The following is a 25,021-nucleotide window of genomic DNA, read 5'->3' as shown; positions in this document are numbered from 1 at the left end:
GGGGATGTTAAAAATCTGAAGTTATTTCCCTCATCGCTCGTAACGAATGGACAAAAGATCAATCCGTAGGTAAGGATTTTCAAATACAGCCTATTTTGATGACAAATTGGTAACTTAAACTGTATTATTGTTTAGAATGCACAATTATTAGTTCTCACCGGATTGCCTGAAGTAATACGGCACTTATAGGAGGGGATAGTATACAGTGTTTTAAAGACATCGTAGGTAGAAAGAAGCCGGCCACCAGTCTAGCAATCCATCCCCACCCTGCATTTCAATTGAGCTTTCTAAACTTTGACAAATAATAACTTAAATTTTATCTAGATTAATTTCGTGTAAGAAAAACAAGACCAGGTATCTTTATTTAATAAAAAAATTATCGATTTGTCCTTTTATCTTAACCACATTATCCAGTACTTTATTGCGTAACAAATATTTTTTATGTATATAATACTTTTTCTTTAACAATAATATTTCTAAACTTTCATCAATTAGATATATTTTAAACTACGACGGTTGACATCATCAGTCACGTTACTGGTAAAGACTCATTAACAAGATTCTTCGTCAAAACTCATTTTAATATTAATCTACCCGTACGAATAAGTATCAATATAATGCTTTTTAAGTAGTTATAAAGCACCGAACTCTCTAATAAGTACAGTTAATTTATTGAAAATACTATTTCAAAGATAAAAAACAGCAGAAATAACGGGTATAAAAAATAAATCATCAGAAAAATGAATAAAAATAGGAATAAATTAAACGATATTAAAACATCAACCTATAAAGAAACCTTTAGACGGAGTAAATTAACATTTACAGGGAAAGAAATTTACGCGATTAAACAATTTTTTAATAAATATAGTATAAAAATTGCTAATACATTAAAAAAGATATTTAATAGCAACGTAGAAAATAAATATATATTCGACAAAAATAGTATATACAAAATAACATTTAAACGCAAGGAATCTTACATTGGACAAACAGGAAGGAGATTAAAATTAAGATATAACATAAAATCTTTTAAAAATCAAAAGTAACGATTCCAGTTACGCAACGGATTTAATAAAAAAAGGAAATACCCCGATGAAAATAGAAGAATCAACGGAATTAATTTACAAATGTGTAAAAGGAGAAAGAATGAATATTTTAGAAATCTAAAAATCTTTATATTTTAAAATAACAATAAAAGATTAACAATCAATTTACTGAAAACAAGAAATAGATAAACAAAATGAAAAGATAAATATAATCGTTAACAAGAAATAAACAAGAAGACCAGATAAGGCAAGACATCAAATATAGGGAGGGGCGTTGACTGAACAGTATATAAAGATTAACACAAATATAGAAGTGACGAACAAGAGGTAGGCCTTTCCTACAACACTTACAATTAAATAAAATTAAATCGGCAATTGCGCATTGCTCCCTCCAAAGAGTTAGTGTCCCGTTGTGGCGTATTCCTGCTAGCCTATGAAGCGTTAGCACCGAAAGGACTTCAGTTGACGGTTTGAAGGGGAATCACGTCGGGAGGACAGGTTTCAAAAGCCTAGCCTCCCGCGGTCGGCCCATAAAATGGGTTCGAGAACGCCGGTTAACAACGGATTGGAATGCAATTAAATCCGTCCTTAAATATAAAATAATACACAAATTACAACTTAGACCCGTAATTAAAAATAAACCCTTAAACACGCCCGATTCTAGAATCATCCAGCAGCATGGGACACTATCCAGGTTCTGCGATTTGTAGGAAGTATTTGTGAAACTCCTGCCAACTTTGCATTCCATTCCATAGAAGTGACAGTATAAAATACATTTTTACAGTGGAGTGGTTCCGAAACGCGTCAACAAGTGATTAAAAAAATTTAGGACAAAAGGTTATCATAAACAGCATTTGTATGTGTGGCTGTGTACGCGTCCTCCTTAGCTTAGCACCGGAATGGACCGATCACTAGCGGAAAATCCCGATTTGTTAGTACATGTGGTGGTCAGGTGTACGTAGGCTTGTTGTATTAATATATATGGATATATAAATCGAAGTTGTGAGAAAATTTACTTATTTTATTAAAGCTCTGAAACTTTTCCTTAACTGCATCAGAAAAAGGACTCAAGAAAAAGCGCATTAGTGAATAAAGTGTAAAATATATATATAGAAAAATAATAAGAGTGTTTAACAAATTTGCATATGGTTTTTTTTTCATAATGGATCACTTTAGTTCATGTTTTTGCCAAGTTCTTTCTTTTCTTGCTGATTTGTTGTTTTTCAGCTTTTCTTTTTTGGCAGTAATTTCTAAGGGTTTCAGATCTTCTTGTTCAGAGTACACCCGGCTTATTGTTTTCTTGAGTTCTGATCGGAATGTTGTTTCTTTATTTTTTTATTTCTCATAGTTTCCGGTTTTCGTTTTAAGGTTTTCACGGGTTACGTCTAATTCCTCCATTTCTTTCTGTACTTCGTTTAACCGGTTCGGTCTGCTCTTCTTGTTCCAGAAAATTTCGATTATCCGTTTGATAAGTCTGGTCTCTTCCGTTCTAAAATATGTCCTAGAAAGGAAATTCTTTTCGTTCTAAATTTATTAGTTATCGGGATGATCGTTTTGTAAACGATCATCGTTTGGAATAATTCTCCAAATCCCGTCTTTTTTAATGTTTTTCCCGATGCATCGTCGTAGAATCTGTCTTTCAATCTTTTCCAATTTGTCAGTAAACCTTGACTGGTACGGTCCAAATACGGTTTCGCATCCGTAAAGTATTTCCGGTCGGAGAACTGAGTTATAATGTCTTATTTTTGTGTATGGACATTCATTTTTTGTTATAGATGTTTTGTGCATATGGTTGTATAATTAAGGTAGTAAGATTTTTTTATTAAAAGTTTGTAAGTTGTTGCGCGCACGCCCGCGAAGGTTTCTGAATTAGTTTGGACCCGCTAGGTGGCGCTGGGGTCGAGATATTTCGAAAAATTTAATTTATGGTCCGATTTGGCTCATATTTATCCAAAACGAGAAATATTGGTCGACATACAATTAATCATATGTAACCATATAGAGCGGCGGAAGCCACTATGGAGATGGTAGTATTTAATAAATATCAAAATCGAAAATGAAAATATGGGTCCTGAATCGGGGAGACTATTTTAAGATTAATATGCTTTAAAACTAGTGTTAAATAAAATAAAAATGTAAAAAAATAGATTTTTGAAAAATTAAGGGCCCCGCATTAAATGGGGCTTTTTGTGATATTTCTGCTTAGAAAAAAAAGTTTTAGATATTCATGAAAATTTCGGAGTTGCAAAAGTTTTTTTTTCTTGTAAAATGTTTAAGTAAAGATTTGAAATTTTAATTTTCTGCCGTAACTCGGCTATTTGTTAACGGATTTTAAAAAGTAAAATATTCTTCAAAATAAAAGGCTTACGATTCAAGAAAATAACATAAATTTTGATAAAAATAATATTTATGGAGATCTAATGATTTGAAAAATAAAAATGGCCGCGATTTTGTAATTTGCGAAGTCATTTAAGTCCTAATTTTTTGATAATTTTAAAACTTTATTACAAACACGCTTACAAATTCGTCTATCCGAACTTGATATATAAATTTTTGTTTAAAAATAACCAAAATGGATGGTCAGGGGGAGAAGGAAGGAGAAATTCCCATTTTTCTTAAGGATATTTATTGTTTAGTTTTGCAAGTAGAATCAGAAAAAGTATAACCAGCTCACCATTTTAGAAACACTGTATATATATATGTATGCGTCTCTCTCTCTCTCTCTGTGTGTGTGTGTGTGTGTGTGTGTGTGTGTACGTGTGTGTTTTGGTTGTACATAAAAATGAACTACGGATGATGGTAGATGTAACGTTAAAAACCAATAGGGCAGACTAACTCAGATCTGGTAGCAAAAAATGTTATACCACTAAATGAAAAGATAAACAGAAACCTAAATGAGATATGCAATACCGGTATCAAATGTTTTAGATAAGCTTACGTAACATTTATTCTAGTCGTTTGATAATATTTTGATCTGCAAGTTGATGGAGTAGTCTGTGATGTTTCGTTTGTTTTTTTTTAACCAAAATAAACAAGAGAATTTTTTAAAAAAAACACATATTCAACTGTATTTCTATCGGATCGAATATTTTTGTTTTTTTAATGAATTCAGTAAGTAAAAAATGGATTTCAGTTTTATGAAGCGGAATAATCGTAGTACTGAATTTTAATTAAGTCTTTAAAATTCTGTTTATAATAAAAATATACGTATTTTTCATCTTTTTTTTTGTTCGTAATATAACTAAATAATTACGAATAGATTAATCAAATTTCATTTTTCTATAAATTATCACAGATGTAAAACAAGTTATACCGGTTTTTACTAAATACCAATACTAGTAATATATCTATCATTTTTCGCACGGGCAAATATTACACTTCAGTTGCCCGAGGGAACTACTTCTTTGAAGGGGATAACATTGTTTGAAAAAAAATAAAAATTTTGGTAAGTAATAAATCAGTCTCATTACTTTTCTCACACAAAGTATATCACGAAGTTCTCCCGTAACTTTTATAACCTATTCTACTTATAAAAATAACGGATAAGTACATACAAACAAAAGTCCTAAAACGTTTCGTTAGCGAGTAGCAGCTAGCGTAATATTTCGTTTACCCCGATGATAGAGGTCGTACTGAGATTTTTAAGACGTTAATTAAGGGGCAGAATTAGCGATTGCAAATAATTTTTGATCTGAAAAATCGAATAAAATAGGTACCGGAACCGTAATTTATTGGTTTTTCCCCAAACTTCTAAAAAAAATTACTGCAGATAAGGTTCTGGGACCAATTGAATTCGATTTTTCAAGTCAAAATCAATATGAAACCACTAATTCTGTTCCTTAATTAAGTTCTTACTTTTTCCATTAACTTCACCGGTGGAATAGCTTATAAAAGTTGTGGGAGTATTTCGTGTTACATATATGAGTATATATATATATATATATATATATACAGAGGGAGAGAGAAAGAGAGTAAGTAAGTGTGAGGTATTTGCAAGTACATCTATAAGTTATTTTTAAAGCCTATAAATTTGTAATGAGCTGAATATTATAATTAGAAAAACATTCCGTCAGGTACCTTTTATAAAAAAAAAAAACAATTGAATTACTATAATCGATAAAACGTTCAACTTTTTATAAAATATATTTCTCAATACGTATAGAGAACAAAATTTAAGCTGCATATTTAATTAATTTAAGCTTACTACACCCAAAAATAAAGCTTCTATTTTACAATACATATTTATTTTTTATTGTTAATTTAATAGCATAAAAAATAATAAAAGTAAATTCAAACGATTACACTACAAAAAAAAATATATATATGTATTTAAAATTAATTTAATGAATAACTATACTCTTATTTCGAAATAATTTAAAAAACCTAAGGCGTAATATTACTAATATTAAAATACTATTATTATTTTATAGCTGGTGTTCTTAAAAGGTGAGGTCAAACTCTAGGAAGTGATTCTACTTAATAAAACTGAAGAAAACTGCCCGCTGAATGTAAGTCCAAATTTTTCTGTTTTTACGACATTTTCGGTTTTTAAGAAAAAAATTATATTTCAAGAACGGTTAGAGATAACGCGATAAAATTTGGTACTTTATTTTAAACTAAGATTTTTTAATAGGAAAAAAAAAATAACGATACTCTTCGTTGAAAAATTTAATAATGGCGGTTCGTATAAAATTTTCAATCTTAAATATTTAGGAATTATTAGATTTATCAAATTGCGTTTTATTATAAAAATTATGAAGTATTTTTTTTAATCAAAACGAGTCCTTAGTCGTAAAAATCCGACGACAAACAACAGAATTACTGCAAAAATTAAGTGTCAACTGATATGGCGGCAATTTTGTTTTATTATAGCGACTCAACTAAATAAAATTTTCTGATTAGAATTGCTAAAAATTCAACATTATGGTTATTTAACAATAATTATTGTAAAAACTAGCATAGAAACAATTAATTTTCAGTTATAAAAAAATAAGAAAATCAAATACATAATTTATTCAAAAAAAACAGGAAGTGCAAACTGGCGAAAGAACAGTGGATTAAAGAAAAGTGTTCAGAAGTGGAAAGAGAAATGAACATTGGTAAAATAGACGGAGCATACAGGAAAGTTAAGGAAAATTTTGGGGTACATAAATTAAAATCTAATAGTGTGTTAAACAAAGATGGTACACCTATATATAATACGAAAGGTAAAGTCGATAGATGGGTGGAATATATTGAAGAGTTATACGGAGGAAATGAATTAGAAAATGGTTTTATAGAGGAAGAAGAGGAAGTTGAGGAGGATGAAATGGGAGAAACAATACTGAGATCTGAATTTAAGAGAGCATTAAAAGATTTAAATGGCAGAAAGGCTCCTGGAATAGACGGAATACCTGTAGAATTACTGCGCAGTGCAGGGGAGGAGGCGATTGATAGATTATACAAACTGGTGTGTAATATTTATGAAAAAGGGGAATTTCCGTCAGACTTCAAAAAAAGTGTTATAGTAATGATACCAAAGAAATCAGGGGCAGATAACTGTGAAGAATACAGAACAATTAGTTTAACTAGTCATGCATCAAAAATCTTAACTAGAATTCTATACAGAAGAATTGAGAGGAGAGTGGAGGAAGTGTTAGGAGAAGACCAATTTGGTTTCAGGAAAAGTATAGGGACAAGGGAAGCAATTTTAGGCCTCAGATTAATAGTAGAAGGAAGATTAAAGAAAAACAAACCGACATACTTGGCGTTTATAGACCTAGAAAAGGCATTCGATAACGTAGACTGGAATAAAATGTTCAGCATTTTAAAAAAATTAGGGTTCAAATACAGAGATAGAAGAACAATTGCTAACATGTACAGGAACCAAACAGCAACAGTAGCAATTGAAGAACATAAGAAAGAAGCCATAATAAGAAAGGGAGTCCGACAAGGATGTTCTCTATCTCCGTTACTTTTTAATCTTTACATGGAACTAGCAGTTAATGATGTTAAAGAACAATTTAGATTCGGAGTAACAGTACAAGGTGAAAAGATAAAGATGCTACGATTTGCTGATGATATAGTAATTCTAGCCGAGAATAAAAAGGATTTAGAAGAAACAATGAACGGCATAGATGAAGTCCTACGCAAGAACTATCGCATGAAAATAAACAAGAACAAAACAAAAGTAATGAAATGTAGTAGAAATAGCAAAGATGGACCGCTGAATGTGAAAATAGGAGGAGAAAAGATTATGGAGGTAGAAGAATTTTGTTATTTGGGAAGTAGAATTACTAAAGATGGACGAAGCAGGAGCGATATAAAATGCCGAATAGCACAAGCTAAACGAGCCTTCAGTAAGAAATATAAGTTGTTTACATCAAAAATTAATTTAAATGTCAGGAAAAGATTTTTGAAAGTGTATGTTTGGAGTGTCGCTTTATATGGAAGTGAAACTTGGACGATCGGAGTATCTGAGAAGAAAAGGTTAGAAGCTTTTGAAATGTGGTGCTATAGGAGAATGTTAAAAATCAGATGGGTGGATAAAGTGACAAATGAGGAGGTATTGCGGCAAATAGATGAAGAAAGAAGCGTTTGGAAAAATATAGTTAAAAGAAGAGACAGACTTATAGGCCACATACTAAGGCATCCTGGAATAGTCGCTTTAATTTTGGAAGGACAGGTAGAAGGGAAAAATTGTGTAGGCAGGCCACGTTTGGAATATGTAAAACAAATTGTTAGGGATGTAGGATGTAGAGGGTATACTGAAATGAAACGACTAGCACTAGATAGGGAATCTTGGAGAGCTGCATCAAACCAGTCAAATGACTGAAGACAAAAAAAAAAAAAAAAAAATTCAAAAAAAATTTGAAAATAAATTAAAGTAAACTGCGTAAAATACATATTCAAAAAAATTTTATTAATCAAAAAGGCTATAAATAAGTATTCTGTGATAATACAACTGAAATAGCTGATTTTTTTAGTTACTTTTTTTTTTATTTCACTTGTGAACAAAATATTTTCTATTACTTCCATTGAATTGTGATATTTATCCTCTGAATTCTGGAAATCTTTGTTTTTTTTTAAGGGAATTGTCATTAATCGTGTTAATTTTCATTTAAAATGAACCAAAATTATTCAAATAATGAACTCGCTTATATGCATTTTACATTTGGTCTTGCCAACGGCAATGCGAGGGAGGAAAAAACGGATTTACCAAGAAAAGTATACGAACCGGCAGACAGAAAATTATTTTTACGTCTTCATCCATGTTTAAGTGAAACCGGAAGATTTATAGCCGTCATAGTCGGTAATGGTAGACCTAAAACAGTTTTAACGCCACAGGTAGAAGAAAGGGTTTTGAACAAGTACGTACAGGATACAGAATTATCGTGCAGAAGAGTTTCTATCCAAGAAAATATATCTCGTACAAGAATATGAAATATTTTACACTCACGATCGTGGATTGCATTCAGTCGGTAGTTAATTAACAAGTGTGCTCATGCAACGGATGCCCGGATGTTCACCAATCACGCTATATCTGTTTCGGTTCCGCCTGGCAGCTGACGAGGTGTACGTCTGCGGGGAAGTCCAGTCAAATGAACAGCTAATGTTTGACTGCCCTGCTCTTGGGTGTGCCAGAGACCGGGACACCCTGGAACTTAAAGATCAAGGGGAAAATTGGCCACTCATAAGCGGCGAGTGAATTTGGCGAGAGCCGCATTGTCGAACCGTGTAGGAGTTCGTAGATGCGGTTGCTTTGTTCAACCGGCATCCGTAGTTTGCTTAAGGGAAAGACTTTTACCGCATTGCAGTGGGAAGCTAACACTGAACGTGGTTGATCACCAGCCAATTATTATGACCCCAAGCGCTAGGAAATGGTGGACAGATACTTGCTGGCATTCAGCGACCTAGGCGTGGCAGCTAATTGCTGCCTAAACAAAATAAATTTTATTACGGATGTCATATATATTTTTAATAGTTGACGGGGTGCGCCTACCCATTTTAACAAATATATGACAAGTGCGCGGTCGGGACACGTAAGCCGGTGGTGTATGGCACCGCGCTTAGTCCGCTCACGCTGTTAGGTTAACTCTAGGAGCTATGTTAGGATAATGGTCGCTGAACTGTTCGAGGCTCAGTTGTCGTTTGTGGCACAGAGATTCGATCTTATGGTTTAGGGTGACGAAATGGGGTGATGGCGGGAGAAATGCCAAGCAAACCAAAAGTGTGCCCATAACCCGGACTGGAAATCTAATATTCTTTTTACGGACTAGCCGTGTTTCACTAAGGATGGTATAAACAACTTCCACAACCGACACGTTTTGTGTGAGGAAAATCCTGATGCAGTATTTCATGCAGGACGTCAACACAGGTTTTCTCCGAATGTTTCGGGAGAAAACCACACGGATAAGCTAATCGGGACTTTCTTTTTGCCACATAGTTAGACTGGTGACACATATTTGGAATTCATACCGAATGACTTACCTGAAGTTTTAGAGGACGTTCTTTTCACGCATGATGGTGCGCCTACCTACTTTGCAATTAGTGTCAGAGAAAAGTTAACTGATCGTTTCCAAGGAAGGTGGACTGGTCGAGATGGTCCCAATCGTTACCGTGCTTGCTACCCAGATCTGAATCTTAGACTATTAACTATGTAACGGAATGGAACGCACAAGGATTTCGGAGGGTGCGGTACCCTCCTAGTAATCGCAGTGTATGGACTTGGTTCTTTGCGGGTGGATGATTGTAATGAGTTGACGGGTTATAAATAGAAAGTGGCGTCGACTCATTTGGTAAAATTTGGACTGCGTTCCGATCCAATGGAGGTTTTTAACGGTAGGCCCCCGTCGGAACTATGCGCTAATGGGCTTATCTTCTTTGACGCTCTCTCTTTCCGTCCAGAATGGACTGAAACGTTGTTTGAGGGTCGTCCTCTCGAGAGGAGAGGGCGGTGGTGATGATTTCGAAGCCTATATTTCATCAAATTTGTTTATTATTAAAGAAAATATGTTTCGGTTGAGCAGTTCTAGGGCGTTGCGTCCCGGAGCTAGCCTAGTCTGTGGGAAAATGGAGTTGCGATGGGGGATAAGGAATTTAGTGTGATATTTTCCTCTATTAAATGAGATTATTATCTACGGGAACAAGTAAAGTCTCTTGTTTATTCAATACCAATTCTCAGTGTTCATCATTTGTAGGATAGAATTGTCCGCTCTTTTCAAGCAATCAGGGAACAGCCAGGAATATTTGAGCGTGTCACTAATGAAATGTATAGATTTTTGTGTTAGAATAAATGGAAGTCACACTGAACATTTTTTGCGATTCTCATAATAAAACAAACTTTCATACGCTCTTTCATACAATACTTATCATAAAATATCCATAATGATGAATTTTTAGCAATTCTAATCGGAAAATTTTATTTAGTTGTCAATCAAGATAATAAAAAAACAAGATGGCTGCCATATGGGTTTAGACTTACTTTTTGCAATAACTCTGTTGTTTCTCCTCGGATTTTACGTCGATGATGTCGTTTTGTTAACAAAAAATACTTCATACTTTTTATGATACAACACAATTTGATAATTCTAATAATTCCTAGATATTTTAAATTGAAAAATTAAAATGACCGCAATTTTGAAATTTTTCAACGAAGAGTATCGTTATTTTATTCCCTATTAAAAAATTTTAGTTTAAAATAAAATAAATTTTATAGCGTTATCTCTAACCGTTCTTGAAAAATATATTTTTCTTTTAAAAAACACAAAATTGCGGACAGACAGAAAAATATGCGTTTTTGGACTTATGTTTACTAGATATTTTTTCTTCAGTATATTAAGTAGAATCACCTTCTATAGTTTGGTCTTACCTTTTAAGGACACTCTATGTAAATAAATAATATACAAAATCGCAATAAATTGTTAATAAAAAAATATTAGTTAGCATTTTTTTAAATATAAAAAAAAAACAATTATAAAAAGAAAATGTTAGCGCTAAAAAAAAGATAATAAAACGAGCTTTGTATTATGAAATACGAATTTAAAATTATCACTGACCTCGCACACCATATTTAAAGAAATTGCAGAAAACGATTGTTCTGTGTGATATGTAGACATTACACTTCGTGGATGAGATTTAGAAGTTTGTGTGTTTGAGACATTGACGGTTGTTGTAGTGTTGTAGTAAAAACTGAAAAGAAAACATCAGAATATTTTTTTTAAAGACGTTACTCTACTGAAAAAAATATACGATGATTCTATAATAGAATAAAGCAATAAACGAAAATTTTAATTATAAAAACGCGTTTTAATTTCTCACCTTGATAAATATTTCGGCACTTAAATTACAAAACTATACGCGAATTTCGTTATTGTATGTATATTCTAAAATATTTTTTAAAAATAATGAAAAAATGCTTATACCGTTCACGCTATTAGATTAGCTCTAAGAGCTACTTAGGAGACTGGTCGCATAAAGTTTTTGGTAGCCCTTCGTGGCACGGACACTCGGTCTTATGTTTTAGGGCGACCGAATAGGGTAGTGGTGGGAGAAATGCCAAGCAACAAACTTGACGTTCAACAGAAAAAGAACACGTTGGTAATGATTCTTTCGTTCGTAAACCCCAATACATCGAAGAACGTTTAAAAAGAATGTTATCTTAAAAAAAAAAAACCTTTTACGACATCTAATTAATTTTGTGTTTGTCAGATATCTTAAAATCTATTGAAGTTACAGTTCTTGAACCTATTTTATTTTATTTTCCGGCTCAAATTACATAATAAACCATGAACTTTACTCCTTAATTTGTGTCCCAAAAATTACAATAGGGCTTCTTTTTATTAGAACCTGAAAACCGGGAAAAATCTTTCGCTAGCTATATCTTGAAAAAAAAAAATTTTCAGACCTATGTTGATATGATGTTTTTTCATTATTTTCACCAGTAGTCCTGAAAGTTTCTCAATTTCTTTGTGGGGCGCTCTGTAAATATTGATGATTCTTCTTTTTCTTGTTTATCCTCCGAGACCACCGTTATGTATTGCTTCAGAGGATGTGATGAATGATTTGTAGCGTGTGTGAAAATGCCATGCCTGACCGGGATTCAAACCCGGGATCACTAGATGAAAGGCCGACACGCTACCATTCGCACCACGGAGTCCGGCGAATGACTATTATTATTTGTTTTTCTTTAACTAATGTTTTTTTTTTCATGTTTCTCCTCAAATATTCCTTAATTTAACATACTTCCTGATATATATGGCGTCCGTTTGGGAGCATAGGTTGGAAAGAAATCGAGCATTTATTCAAAATTTAAGGAGTGCCCAGCGCAGAGCCATAATTGTATGCATTGGTGTTTTTAAAACAACCTCCTACGAGGCTACCACCGTATCGGGAAAGGCTCTCCCAATCGATTTAGTGGTGAAAGTTCGGACGGCCATGTGGAAATTGCGAAGAGGCAGAAAGGCCGAGGTGTTTGGGATGCGGTTTCGGGCCGGGCCAATACGGAAACGGACCGGTGATCGCAATGCACCGGATATAAATTTCGTTCAGTTGCCCATCTCCCGCCTGCGGAGGAGGCTGCAGAGCCTCGCGATGGATACATGGCAGCTGGAATGGGGCAACACGACTAAGGGACGATCTCTGTAAAAGTTTAAACGAGATCTGGGGGAACGGTATGCCTCGAGTTAGTTTTTAAGGTCATCCGGTGCCCAGGTGCTTACCAATTGTGTTAATTTGAACCGATATCTGTTTCGGTTCCGCCTGGCAGCTGATGAGCTGTGCGTCTGCGGGGAGTTCCATTCAAATGAACACCTGATGTTTGACTATTCTACTCTTGGGAGGGCCAGAGATCGGGCCACTCTGGAACTTAGAGGTCAAAGGTAAAGTTGGCCGCTTACAAGCGGCGAGTCAATGTGACGAAAGCCGCATTGTCGAACCGTGTACGAGTTCCTTAATGCGGTTGCTTTGTTCAACCGACATCAGTAGTTTACTTAAGGTAAAGACTTCTACCGCACTGCTGTCGGAAGCTAACCTAAAGATATGGCTGACCTCCAGCCAATTAAGGCTCCAAGCGCTTTAATATGGCGCACAGGTACTTTCTGGCATTCAGCGATCTTGGCGTGACAGCGAATTGCTGTCTCGACGAAATAAATTTTAATTTATGGATGTTATATATATTTTCAGTAGTTGACGGGGTGAGCCTACCCGTTTTAATAAATATATGTGACAAGAGAGCGGTTGGGACACGTAAACGGATAGTGTATGGCACCGCGCTTAGTCCGTTTACTCTGTTAGGTAAGCTCTAGCAGCTATTTAAGGAATTGCGCGCTAAACTTTTTCGTGACTCAGTAGCCGTTTGTGGCACAGATATTCGGTCTTATGCTTTAGGGCGACCGAATGGGGTGGTGGCGGGAGAAATGCCAAACAAACCGGTTAATACTTCCTGATATTGCCGATTGATGAAATTTTGGATAGTTACTAAGGTCGAGTGAAAATACAATATTCCGTCATTTCTTTTGCAAACATCCTTCCGTACGGGATAAATTAAGGCTGCGTGTGTAAAAAAATTGCAAAATTGCTGTGCGGGGTTTTTGGGGGTTGCAGATGACAAATCCGATAGCTGTTTGACATAAAAAAATGACAAAAACTTGGAACGGGAGTTTCTGTGGTTTCGAATTTAAAATTTCGTCCTCACTCATACGGCGGGCAGTATGTTGAGACACAGCTCCTGACGATTCACTCGGCTACGTACTATTAAAATTCACTATTTCTTTACGTTATACAGTAAATGAACGATAGTAAATTTGTGTGATATTTATTAAGTATATTAAAAATTTCTATATATGATGATATGTTTTGAAATCCAAACTAACCTACTAATTAAACTCATGAAATGTATGACAATAATTTGATTAAAGTACGGCTAAGAAGTATAAAGCAAGTTTTTAAGAATTTTGAAAATATTTTGAAATATTATTTTAATTTTAAAATAATACCTTTTGGTGTTATCTTTTATAATAAAATATGTTACATAAATATTTATAATTTTATTATTATTCTTTAGCAGTTAAAAACGTTAAAATATAAAATATATTATTTAATTATGTGTTTAAAATATAAATAGTACAGTTCTTTTATTTGTTTGTCGGATCTATTCTAAAACACACTGCGTAATTTACGTAAAACATGATTTTCACGTCGAAAATAAGTCAGATGACAGATGAAATTAAATGAAAATAAATAAACTGTAATTCAATCTAAACCATGTACAAAATTAAAATAAAAAATTATAAAATAATTAATTATATATGTAATGAATTGATAAGCTATTGCGCGTAAATGTACACAGAACGTTTTTTTTTGCAGACCTCCATGGCGCGAATGATAGCGGGTTGGCCTTTCATCTGGAGGTCCCGGGTTCGAATCCCGGTCAGGCGTGGTATTTTCACACGCTACAAATCCTCCATCTAATCCTTTGAAGAAATACCTAACGGTGGTCCCAGAAGTAAAAAAAAAAAGCCACAAACTTTTTTAAATAAAATTCGACAAACTTAGTTCTTCCCTTTTTCATAAAAGAAATAAATAAATTATTTTTATCTAATTAAAAGACTAGAAAATTAGGTACCATAAATTGGTAAAATGAACGATTAACAAATTTAGGAATACGCAGTATCTCGCGCGAGTGAATGTTCAGGACGGAAGGTATAAATCCAGTGCTTTTTCTTCTCACGTGTTTAACACGCGCTAGCGAGTAGCGAGTTTTTTGTGCTTTTCAACAGTTTTATATTCCAAGACATATTAAATAATAGCATTAGTCCTTAATTAACTGCAGGGTGTTCCTAGGGCGTGCCTTGGCGGTTATGCCCTCTGGATGGGTTGCCAGACGGGCGGCGTCTTGAAATGGGACTATTACGTGTCCAAAATTGATTACCTCTTGTGTAAAAATATTCTTTTTTGAATGATGAAAATTGATTACGCACTAAAAGGTAAAAAACGGTTTTAGGACGACAAACTATGATGGTGATATGTAAGATTATGTGAAAGTCATAGCTTCAAATTAAAAATCTCATGTTTTTCCCAATTTTTTTATGCGTGTTTGCACGCCACTGTTTAGGCCTTTCATCACGCAAAAGAAAAAATTGGCAAAACATCAAATTTTTAATATGAAGCTATTACCTTTACATAACCTTACATATCACCATCAAAGGTTGTTGTCAAATCTATTTTGAGATACCGTCCGAAAATTATTTTTTACATTTTACAGCGTTTAATTTAAGTGTAGCGTTTTAAAAATTATTTTTACAATGTTTTTATTATTCATAAGTTTATGCTTTACAACTGCGCTAGCGCACAGGTTTGAGCGTATTTATCGAACGATCAGATCGGTACGTTTTACGGCGGGTGAGAGCGATCAAAACATACGGCTAAACAATTTAATTTCTGGATAACCAAGATCCGGTAGATCAAAAGTGTACCCGATACGTTAAACAGTTAGCGCTTGACCTGCTGATATATATACCGTTTGAATCGTGAAAATCGGTCGAGCGGTTGCCGAGATAATACTCAGGCATCCCATCGCATTCATTCCCCAATTTTCGAAGGGCGCCCCAAGGGCACTTGAAAATATTATCAACCGACGGATACCACTGAGATCGGATATCTTATCGTCGAGGGGGAGGGGGTCGAAGAAATTTTTCAGAGCTCTCGGAACGACCGCGTGATATTTGTGATTTTCGATCACTGTTAATTTTTGATATTTCATGATATTTCAATATCCTGTTAAAAAGTACTAAATTTTCCCGATATATATATATATATATATATATATATAACCGATGTATATTTCGCATATATATACGGTACATCGATATACAATAATATAACTAGTATACACCTGACCACCACAAGACATTTACTAACGAATCGGCAGTTTCCGCTAGTGATCGATATATTCCAATGCTAAGCTAAAGAGGGCGCGCGCGCGCACACACACACACATGTGCCGTTTAATAGGGTAGGATAATTAAGGCGATTAAAAAAAAAATTCCTTTATTACATGATTACTGACATGAAATTATTTATGGTTTCTAATCTATGAAACTGATATTAAATATAATTGAGATAAAAAAAAAATATCAAATTACGCTGGTATTTAAATATTAAATAAACGCGTCATTGACGTTTCACGATGTAATGAAACAGAACAGCAGTTCGGCTGAGTTAATATAACTGATTTGTATTTTAATAATTTAAGATTATCAGAATTTAAATTTAGATTAATCTAATTTCTAAATTACACTGCGTAAAGTTTAAAAATTAAATATATATTTTTTTTATTGTACTTTGATATCATCATTAATTTACTTAATCTAAAGTTTTAGTATTTCATAGTAGAAAGTTATTAAATTTAATTTTGAAAACTTTTTATTATTATTATTATTATTATTATTATTATTATTATTATTATTATTATATTATTATTATTATTACTAGCAATTTTTACTGCTACGTGGTAAAGATAAATGGTATAAACTTCTTAAAAAGTTTTACAACTTAAATTAAAACCAATTAAAACTTTATTAAATGAAATAAAACCGATTAAAAAAAATAAACGATGTACTTTATACATATATATATATTCAATTTTTAATAACTTAAAAACAAAAACTTTTTAATTTCATTTTAAGTTACAGTACATTATTTTATATACGGAATTTTTTTGCTTTGTTTTTTGTTCCCATTAGTTTGCTTGGCATTTCTCCCGCCACCACCCCATTCGGTCGCCCTAAAGCATAACACCGAATGTTGTGCGTCACAAACGGATATTGAGCCTCGAAACAGTTCAGCGACCAGTGTCCTAATTAGCCCCTAGAGCTTACCTAACAGCGTAAGCGCACTAAGCGCGGTTTTATACACCACCGGCTTACGTATCCCAACAGCTCACCTGTCATCTGTTTATTAAAATGGGTAGGCGCACTCCGTCAACTACTTAAAATATATATAACATCCATAAATTAAAATTTTCTTCGTGTAGATAGCAATTCGCTGCCACGGCTAGGTCGCTGAATGCCAGAAAGTACTTGTACGCCATATTAAAGCGCTTGGAGCCTTAATTGCCTGGTTATCAGCCGTATCTTTAGCTTATTTTCCCACAGCAATACGGTAGGAGTCTTTCCCTTAAGTAAACTACTGATGTCGATTGAAAAAAGCAACCGCATCAAGAAACTCCCACACGGTCTGACAATGCGGCTCTCGCCACTTTGAATAGTCGTTTGTGAGTGGCCAATTTTCTCTTTGAACTCTAAGTTCCAAAGCGGGCCGATTTCTGACCCCCTCAACAAAGAGCAGGGCAGTCGAACATCAGGTGTTCATTTGAATGGAACTCCCAGCAGACGCACAGCTCACCAGCTACAAGGCGGAACGAAACAGATATTGGTTTAAATTAACATGATTGGTGAGCACCTGGGCACCGGATGACCTTAAAAACGAACTTGACTCATACCATCCCCCCAGATCCAAATTAAATTCTACAGAGATCTTCCCTTAGTTGTGGTGTCCCGTTCCAGCTGTCATGCACCCATCGCTGTAAAGCCTCCTCCGCATGCGAGTGATGGGCAACTGGACGAAATTTAGAACCGGTGCATTTTGATCACCGTTCCGTTCCCGTGCTCGCCCGGCCCGAAACCGCATCCCAAATATCTCGGTCTCCCTGCCTCTTCGCAACTTCTACATATAGTCGCCCGAATTTTTTATTAGGACCTTCCTTTTTATTAGGATTAGTAGAAAAAGTTTAGGGAAATAGACCAGCGAGACATAAAATTTTGATGGAAATTTAGAAAAATGTTTACTCGCCGCTTGTGAGTGGCCAATTTTCCTCTTGATCTCTAAGTTCGTGGGTGGCCCGGTCTCTGCCTCTCCCCCCCCCCCCCACAGAGCATGGTAGTCAAACATCCGGTGTTCATTTGACTGGACCTCCACGCAGACGCACAGCTCATCATCTGCCAGGCGGAACCGAAACAGATACTGGTTCAAATTAATGTGGTTGTTGAGCACCTTGGCACCCGTTGCCCTTAAAAACGAACTTGATGAATACCATCCCCGCAGATCCCGTTTTGCTTTGCGTGCAAATTGTTTTGAATTATATTGATAATTGTTATTTTTAATTTTGGAACAATTATACTAGGCTGGCTAAAATGTAATGCATAGCCGCATATCACTAGAATAAAAGTATATATTATTTTCTAAAAAAAACAAATCTTTTTTATGAAGACACCATTTAAACCAACATATTTTCCTTAACGGTAAACTACAGTGCGTTCTTCAGTTCACCAAGCCTAGGGATAGGAAGTCCTCTTTAAGTGTGGAAAAAAACACACACAAAATCATACAGATCAAATTTGATTACTATACAAAGTGGAATAATTAATAATTTAACTTTACAACAGTCTTGGCGGTTGTAAGCGTTGTGGGAGTGTCCAAGCATTATCGTAAAGCAGAATTATGATCTTCATTGATTGTGGAACACGACACAAACTTCTCATAAGTAGTATGTTAACCTCTCTATATACAGAATGTTTCTAAAATGGTAGACTAGCTATACTTCTTCGGATTCAACTTGTTACACTAAACAAAACATATCCTTAGGAAAAATGGCAATTTTTCTTTGGTTCTCCCACTGTCCGTCATTTTTTTTTTTGTATATAAAAATCTATACCTCGAGTTTTGATAGACGAATCGCATTAATATTTGATAAATGTCTTGATAATAAAGTTTTAAAATTACCAAAAAATCAGAACTTAAATACCTTCACAAATTACAAAACGGTGGAAATGTTTATTTTTTCGATATTTGTTATTGCAAATTAAATATTTATTATACGACAATAGTGTGTTTTTAGATAACCTTGGAAAAGAACATATTCAACTAACATAAATCGGTATTTAATCTTTAAAAACCATCGACGAAAATAATTTATTTAACTATAAAGATAGATATTTAGTTTTGAAATAACCTTGGAAATTCGACGTCTAGGGTGCGGTGTAAAAACTAAGATGTTCTTAGTAATCGTGTAATTTCCCAGTACGATTTTTGTTGTCGCAAGATTAATTTGAAAGATGAAAGGAAAGGAAGGAGGAAAGAAAGATAAAAAGGAGAAAATAATGGAAAGGGAAGAAAAGAAATGGGGGAAAGAGAAAGGAGATATAGTATAAATGAAAATGGAAAAAAGGAAGAAGGGTAAAATGAAAAAAAGGAAAAAGTAAAACCGGGAAAAGGAAATTCAAAGGAGAAAAAAAGGGAAAGGGAAGAAAGAGGAATGAGGAAAGGGAAACAAAAATGAAGGAAGTAAAGGGAAACGGGTAGAAAAATGAGAAAACTGTAGAAATGGAAAGGGAAAAGAAATATGGTAAAAATGAAAATGGGAAAAAGGAAAGAAAGGGAAAATGGAAAATATAAAAAAATGTGGAAAAGGAAAAACGGGAAAAGAAAATGAAAAAGGGAAAGGAAGGAAGAAAGGGAAATAACAAAATCAAAGGAAAAGGAAGAGAAAGTAGTGGAAAGAAAAGAGGAGGAAATGGGAAAAGAGAAAGGAAAAATGGAAAAAAGAACAACAGGGGAAAGCAAAAATGAGAAAAGGAAATAGAAAAGGGAAAGAAAAAGGGGAAAAAGGTGGAAAAGGAAGAGGGAAAGGGAAATAAGGGAAAATGAAATGAGGAAATGAATAAGAAAGGGGGATAAAAAGGAGAAAATTGTGGAAAGGGAAGAGAGGAATCGGGGATAGATAAATACAATGTGGTAAAAATGAAAATGGGAAAAGGAAAGCGAGGAAAAATTGAAAAAAAGAAAAAGGGGAAAACGTGAAACTATTAAAATTTATTATAACAAAAATTAGGTTCGATGTTCATTTTTTATTAACTAACATATTGCGTGCTTAAGCTTATAGCTAAAAATATTACAACATTTTCAAATGAATCTCCAATAAAACTGAGGATAATCTCGATTATCCTTAAGGGTAGAAAAATTAAAGTTTAAAAACTCATACTTTCTAGCTGTACAGCTTTTAACCGCTTTAGAATTGTGAATAATCTTGGTCGGTAAAAAAAAAAAAAAACATTTTTTTAAATCTATTTTTTATCTTTATTACCACGCAAAAATAATTCTGGGAAAAAGAAATAATAATTTATAAGAATTATTCCTAATCGGATATCCTTTACCGGATATAATTATTTCCACATCTTATTAATTAAATTAATCTTTTTTAAAGGATATCCTTTAGGTCAAAATTATATAAAAGGCTAGAATTTCTGAACACTTTTTTTAATAATGAAGCGGAGAATTATTAACAGCTTTTTTACTTTTCTAGAATTATTTTGTCGTTGTACCAGGATATTAAGGGCGAAAATGGGCAAAATGGTAACTTATTTATATATATATATTTAAATATAAAATAATTTATACTTAATTTTACTAAAATTTATAACAGATAATTTTATCAAATTTTAATTTTTTATTTTTCAATTGAAATTGTTCAACTAGTTTCGTAAATATTTAATCTTCATTAACGATTATTAATTTACAAAAAACGTTATATGCAAAAATATTAATTTCTATGACATCTAAGATTTTAAAATTAAAAGATATTAATTAATAATAAAATTAATAAAAGAAATTAATAAAAAAATGAACTCTCTAAATGATAATATTAAATTTATTTTAACGAGGAAAATAATAATAGTATTAATTATTTAGATAAAAATATTTTTATCAATAAAAAATTGACATAGACATACACAGAATATCAACCAAACAATATTTCAATTCCTTTCATCTTTAGAATTAAAAAACTGCAACTATTAATTCTTTAATTTATAGAGCAATAAGATGTTTAAAACAAAATAATATAAAACTAAATAACATTAAACATATTGCTGTAAAAATGGATAAAATGCAAATTTAATAAACAAGCTAAAAAATAATATATATATAAAATAAAACTAATAAATAATCTTCCCCTAATAAACGGTATTAGTATATGTGTCTGTGTGTATGTCCCCCTTAGCTTAGCACCGGAATGTACCGATCACTAGAGGAAAATCCCGATTCGATAGTACATGTCTCGTGGTGGTCAGGTGTATAGTCGGTTCAAATTCTAGTAAAGGCAGTTAATTTAATACGGATTTGAATACTAGATCGTAGATACCGGTGTTCTTTGGCGGTCGGGTTTCAATTAACCACACATCTCAGGAACGGTCTACCTGAGACTGTACATCACTACACTTCAGTTCCATTCGTACATATATCTTCCTCTGAAGTATTACCTTACGGTGGTTCCAGAGGCTAAATAAAAAAAGAAAGAAGAAGAAGGTGTATGCTTGTTATATTATTATATATCGATATATACCATATATATATATTTTTTATCTTCAGTCATTTGACTGGTTTGATGCAGCTCTCCAAGATTCACTATCTAGTGCTAGTCGTTTCATTTCAGTATACCCTCTACATCCTACATCCCTAACAATTTGTTTTACATATTCCAAACGTGGCCTGCCTACACAATTTTTCCCTTCTACCTGTCCTTCCAATATTAAAGCGACTATTCCAGGATGCCTTAGTATGTGGCCTATATAAGTCTGTCTCTTCATTTAACTATATTTTTCCAAACGCTTCTTTCTTCATCTATTTGCCGCAATAACTCTTCATTTGTCACTTTATCCATCCATTTGATTTTTAACATTTTCCTATAGCACCGCATTTTAAAAGCTTCTAATCTTTTCTTCTCAGATATTCCGATTGTGCAAGTTTCACTTCCATATAAAGCGACACTCCAAACATACACTTTCAAAAATCTTTTCCTGACATTTAAATTAATTAATAATAATAATAATTAATTAATAATAATAATAACAACATTAATAATTAATTAATTAATATATAGGGATATGTATATCGAACGTTTGGGAAAATTTAGTTCTTTTTAACCGGATCCGAATTTTTGGACGAAAATCGCAAATATCTCGAAAACGGTCGGTCGGTCCTAGCGATCTGAAAAGTTTTTTCGACCCCTTTAAAACGATAACCCTATTCGCAGTAGTACCCATCGGATGATAACATTTTCAAGTGCCCCCGGGGCGCCGTTCGGAAATACGGGAGGGGGTGCGATAGAGTGCCACCGTAATATCTCGGCAACCACACCTCCGATTTTCACGATTCAAACGGCCTATGTATCAGCAGATCGAGCGCTAATTGTTTAACACATCGGGTACACTCTTGATCGAAGCCGTAAAGTATAAAATTATGAAGAATGAAACGTAGAAAATAAAAAATATATTACAAAAATTCTTTTACATTAAATTCACTAAAAAGTACATAATAAAAAAATATGTAAAATTTTTTTTAACACTATTATTAAATTAAACGCACTAAAATGTAAAAATTAATTTTACGACGATATCTCAGAATGGATTTGATAAGTTTTGATGGTGATATGTAAAATTATGTGAAAGTCATAGCTTCAAATTAAAAATTTGATATCTTTATCATTTTTCTCGTATGCGTCATAAATGACCCTGAATACACGTACATACAAACATTAACATCCGGAAAATTTTCCACAATTAAGTATTTTATAACGCATTTGAATAGCAATAAAAATAAGTATATGCGTGCACGTTATTTTTTTTACCAGAATAACTAACATTAAAAAATTATATTTGATAAATTATTTTAAATAATTAAAATCAAATCAGAAAGTATTTACTCAAAAATTCTACACGGGAATTACAAACGAAATTAAAAAATAAATACAAAAAATATATAATTATAAGATATTTTCAATCATAGTTTTTTTTTTAAAATATTAAATAACAATAGATTAAAGTCTTTTGACAAGAAAATACATTTAAAAATATTATAAACAAGTGATACATGCAATTTAAATGATGTTTAATATTAATTAAACAAACTTGCGAATATTTTCAAATAAATTCTTAAAGGATGAAAATATAAGAATTAATTTTATTTTTGCCAAATTTTCGACCACGTTTAACACTTTTTTTAAAATTTCTTTCAAAACATTTTAAATGTCTCGCTGGTATATTTCCCTCAACTTTTTTTTTACTAATCCTAATAAAAAGAATCGTACTAATAAAAACTTTGGGCGAGCAAGTGGAAGTTGCGAAGAGGCAGGGAGACCAAGGTATTTGGAATGCGGTTTCGAGCCGGCCTGTACCGGAGCGGCCCGGTGATCTCAATGCATCGGTTCTAAATTTCGTTCAGTTACCCATCAGCCGCCTGCGGAGGAGACTTTACAGCCTCGCGAAGGATGCATGGCAGCAAGAGAATGGCATGCCACGACTAAGGGAAGGTCCTTGTATAAATTTATATAGGACTTGGGGGATGGTACGCCTCTCCTTCATTTTTAAGAGCAACGGGTACCCAGGTGCACTCCAACCACGCGAACTTGAACCGATATTTCTTTCGGTTCCGCCTGGCAGCCGATTAGCTGTGCGTCTACGGGGAGGTCCAGTCGAACGAACATATGATGTTCGACTGCCTTGCTCTTGGGGGGGGGGGGGGAGCCCCAGACCTCAGGCCACTCTGGAACAGAGGTCAAGGGGAAAATTGCCCACTCATAAGCGGCGAGTCAATGCGGCGTGAGTCGCATTGTCGGACTGTGTGGGGGTTCCTTGTAGTTTATTTAAGGGAAAAACTCCTACCTCGCTGCTGTGGTAAGCTACCCGAGAATTATGGCTGGCCATCAGCCAATTAAAAGTTCCAAGCGCTTTAATATTGGTGAACAGGTACTTGCTGGCATTCAGCGACCTAGGCGTGGCGGTGAATTGCTGTCTTGACGAGATAAATTTAATTATTGATAGTCATATATTTTGTTAACGTGTATTGATAGTCATATATTTTGTTAACGTGGTTAACAAAATATATGACGTGGTGCGCCTACCCGTTTTACAATAAAATGTTAACGTGGTGCGCCTACCCGTTTTACAATATATGACAAGTGAGCGGTGGGACACGAAGCAAGTGATGTGTGACACCATGCTTAGTTCGCTCACGAAATTAGGTTAGCTCTAGGAGATAGTTAGGACACTAGTCGCTAAACTGATTCGAGGCTCAGTTGCCGTTTGCGGCACAGACATTCGATCTTATGCTTTAGGGCGACCGAATGGGGTGGTGGCGCGGGAGAAATGACATAAAAAATCAATTACTAATCCTAACCAAAAACAAATTATTTTATTTTTATTATTAAATATAAACAAAAACACAATAAAAAAAGCTTTTTATTATTTTAAACCATAAAATCGTGTTAAAACAACAAAATTTATAATCATCAGTTTATACATTTTGACTCTCTTTGGAGAGTTTTGGACTCGGTGTGAAGAGATTTGGCAATAGCTATTTATTATTCAATATCATTAAACAAAACCGTTTTCAAATCGTTTATTTATACATTTGAAGATTTAAATTACCCGCATAAAAGTACGGTTTAAATATTTTATATTATTTGAAAGAAAATGCAGTGTCTGACAAGGAATCGAACTTGGTTTATTCTGGATGAATAATTGAAACGCTGTCCAACATGGAAATTCCTCTAAAAAATACTAAGATTGTTTATCTAAGTAGTTTTTACGAATATTCATTGAAGAGTTATATGGAAATAAAAAAATTGTATAAATAATTTGTTGTTCAGGCTATTTATTATTATTATTTTTTTTTTTTTTAAGTAGAGTTGAAACCTTCTAAAGAGGCACCGGACTTGGTGGTATTGTCTGTTTATGTTGGATTCTTTCGTACTAAAAGCCCCGATGCTAAGATTCATTTGTTTTCTTTGTCCTCTGGCATAACGTAAACATTTCCTGTCATCTTTTTTTTTTTATTTGTTAATTACCACTTGATCTCAATTATTGTTGGAATTAATTATATGAATTTATTTTCCTTTAATATGTTTTAGCAACATTTATTGTTCTAGCTAAACATATTTAATA

General features: G+C 33.5%; 1 protein-coding gene across 8 annotated transcripts in view; it reads right to left on the bottom strand.

Annotated features, from left to right (window-relative positions):
* Positions 1-25,021, bottom strand: part of LOC142333864 (uncharacterized) — a 782,720-nt gene that overhangs the window by 187,709 nt on the left and 569,990 nt on the right. For all 8 annotated transcript variants that reach the window (XR_012758732.1, XR_012758731.1, XM_075381431.1 and 5 more), the window contains one exon: positions 11,084-11,216. Coding sequence is in view for 6 of the 8 variants with exons in the window: in XM_075381431.1 (XP_075237546.1) it covers positions 11,084-11,143 (60 nt within the window). In the remaining 2 variants the exon portion in view is untranslated. The remainder of the gene's footprint in view (positions 1-11,083; positions 11,217-25,021) is intronic.

Source organism: Lycorma delicatula, chromosome 13, assembly GCF_047948215.1.
Source record: "Lycorma delicatula isolate Av1 chromosome 13, ASM4794821v1, whole genome shotgun sequence".
NCBI classification, from domain to species: Eukaryota; Metazoa; Arthropoda; class Insecta; order Hemiptera; family Fulgoridae; genus Lycorma; species Lycorma delicatula.
This window is presented reverse-complemented; position numbering and strand designations above follow the sequence as displayed.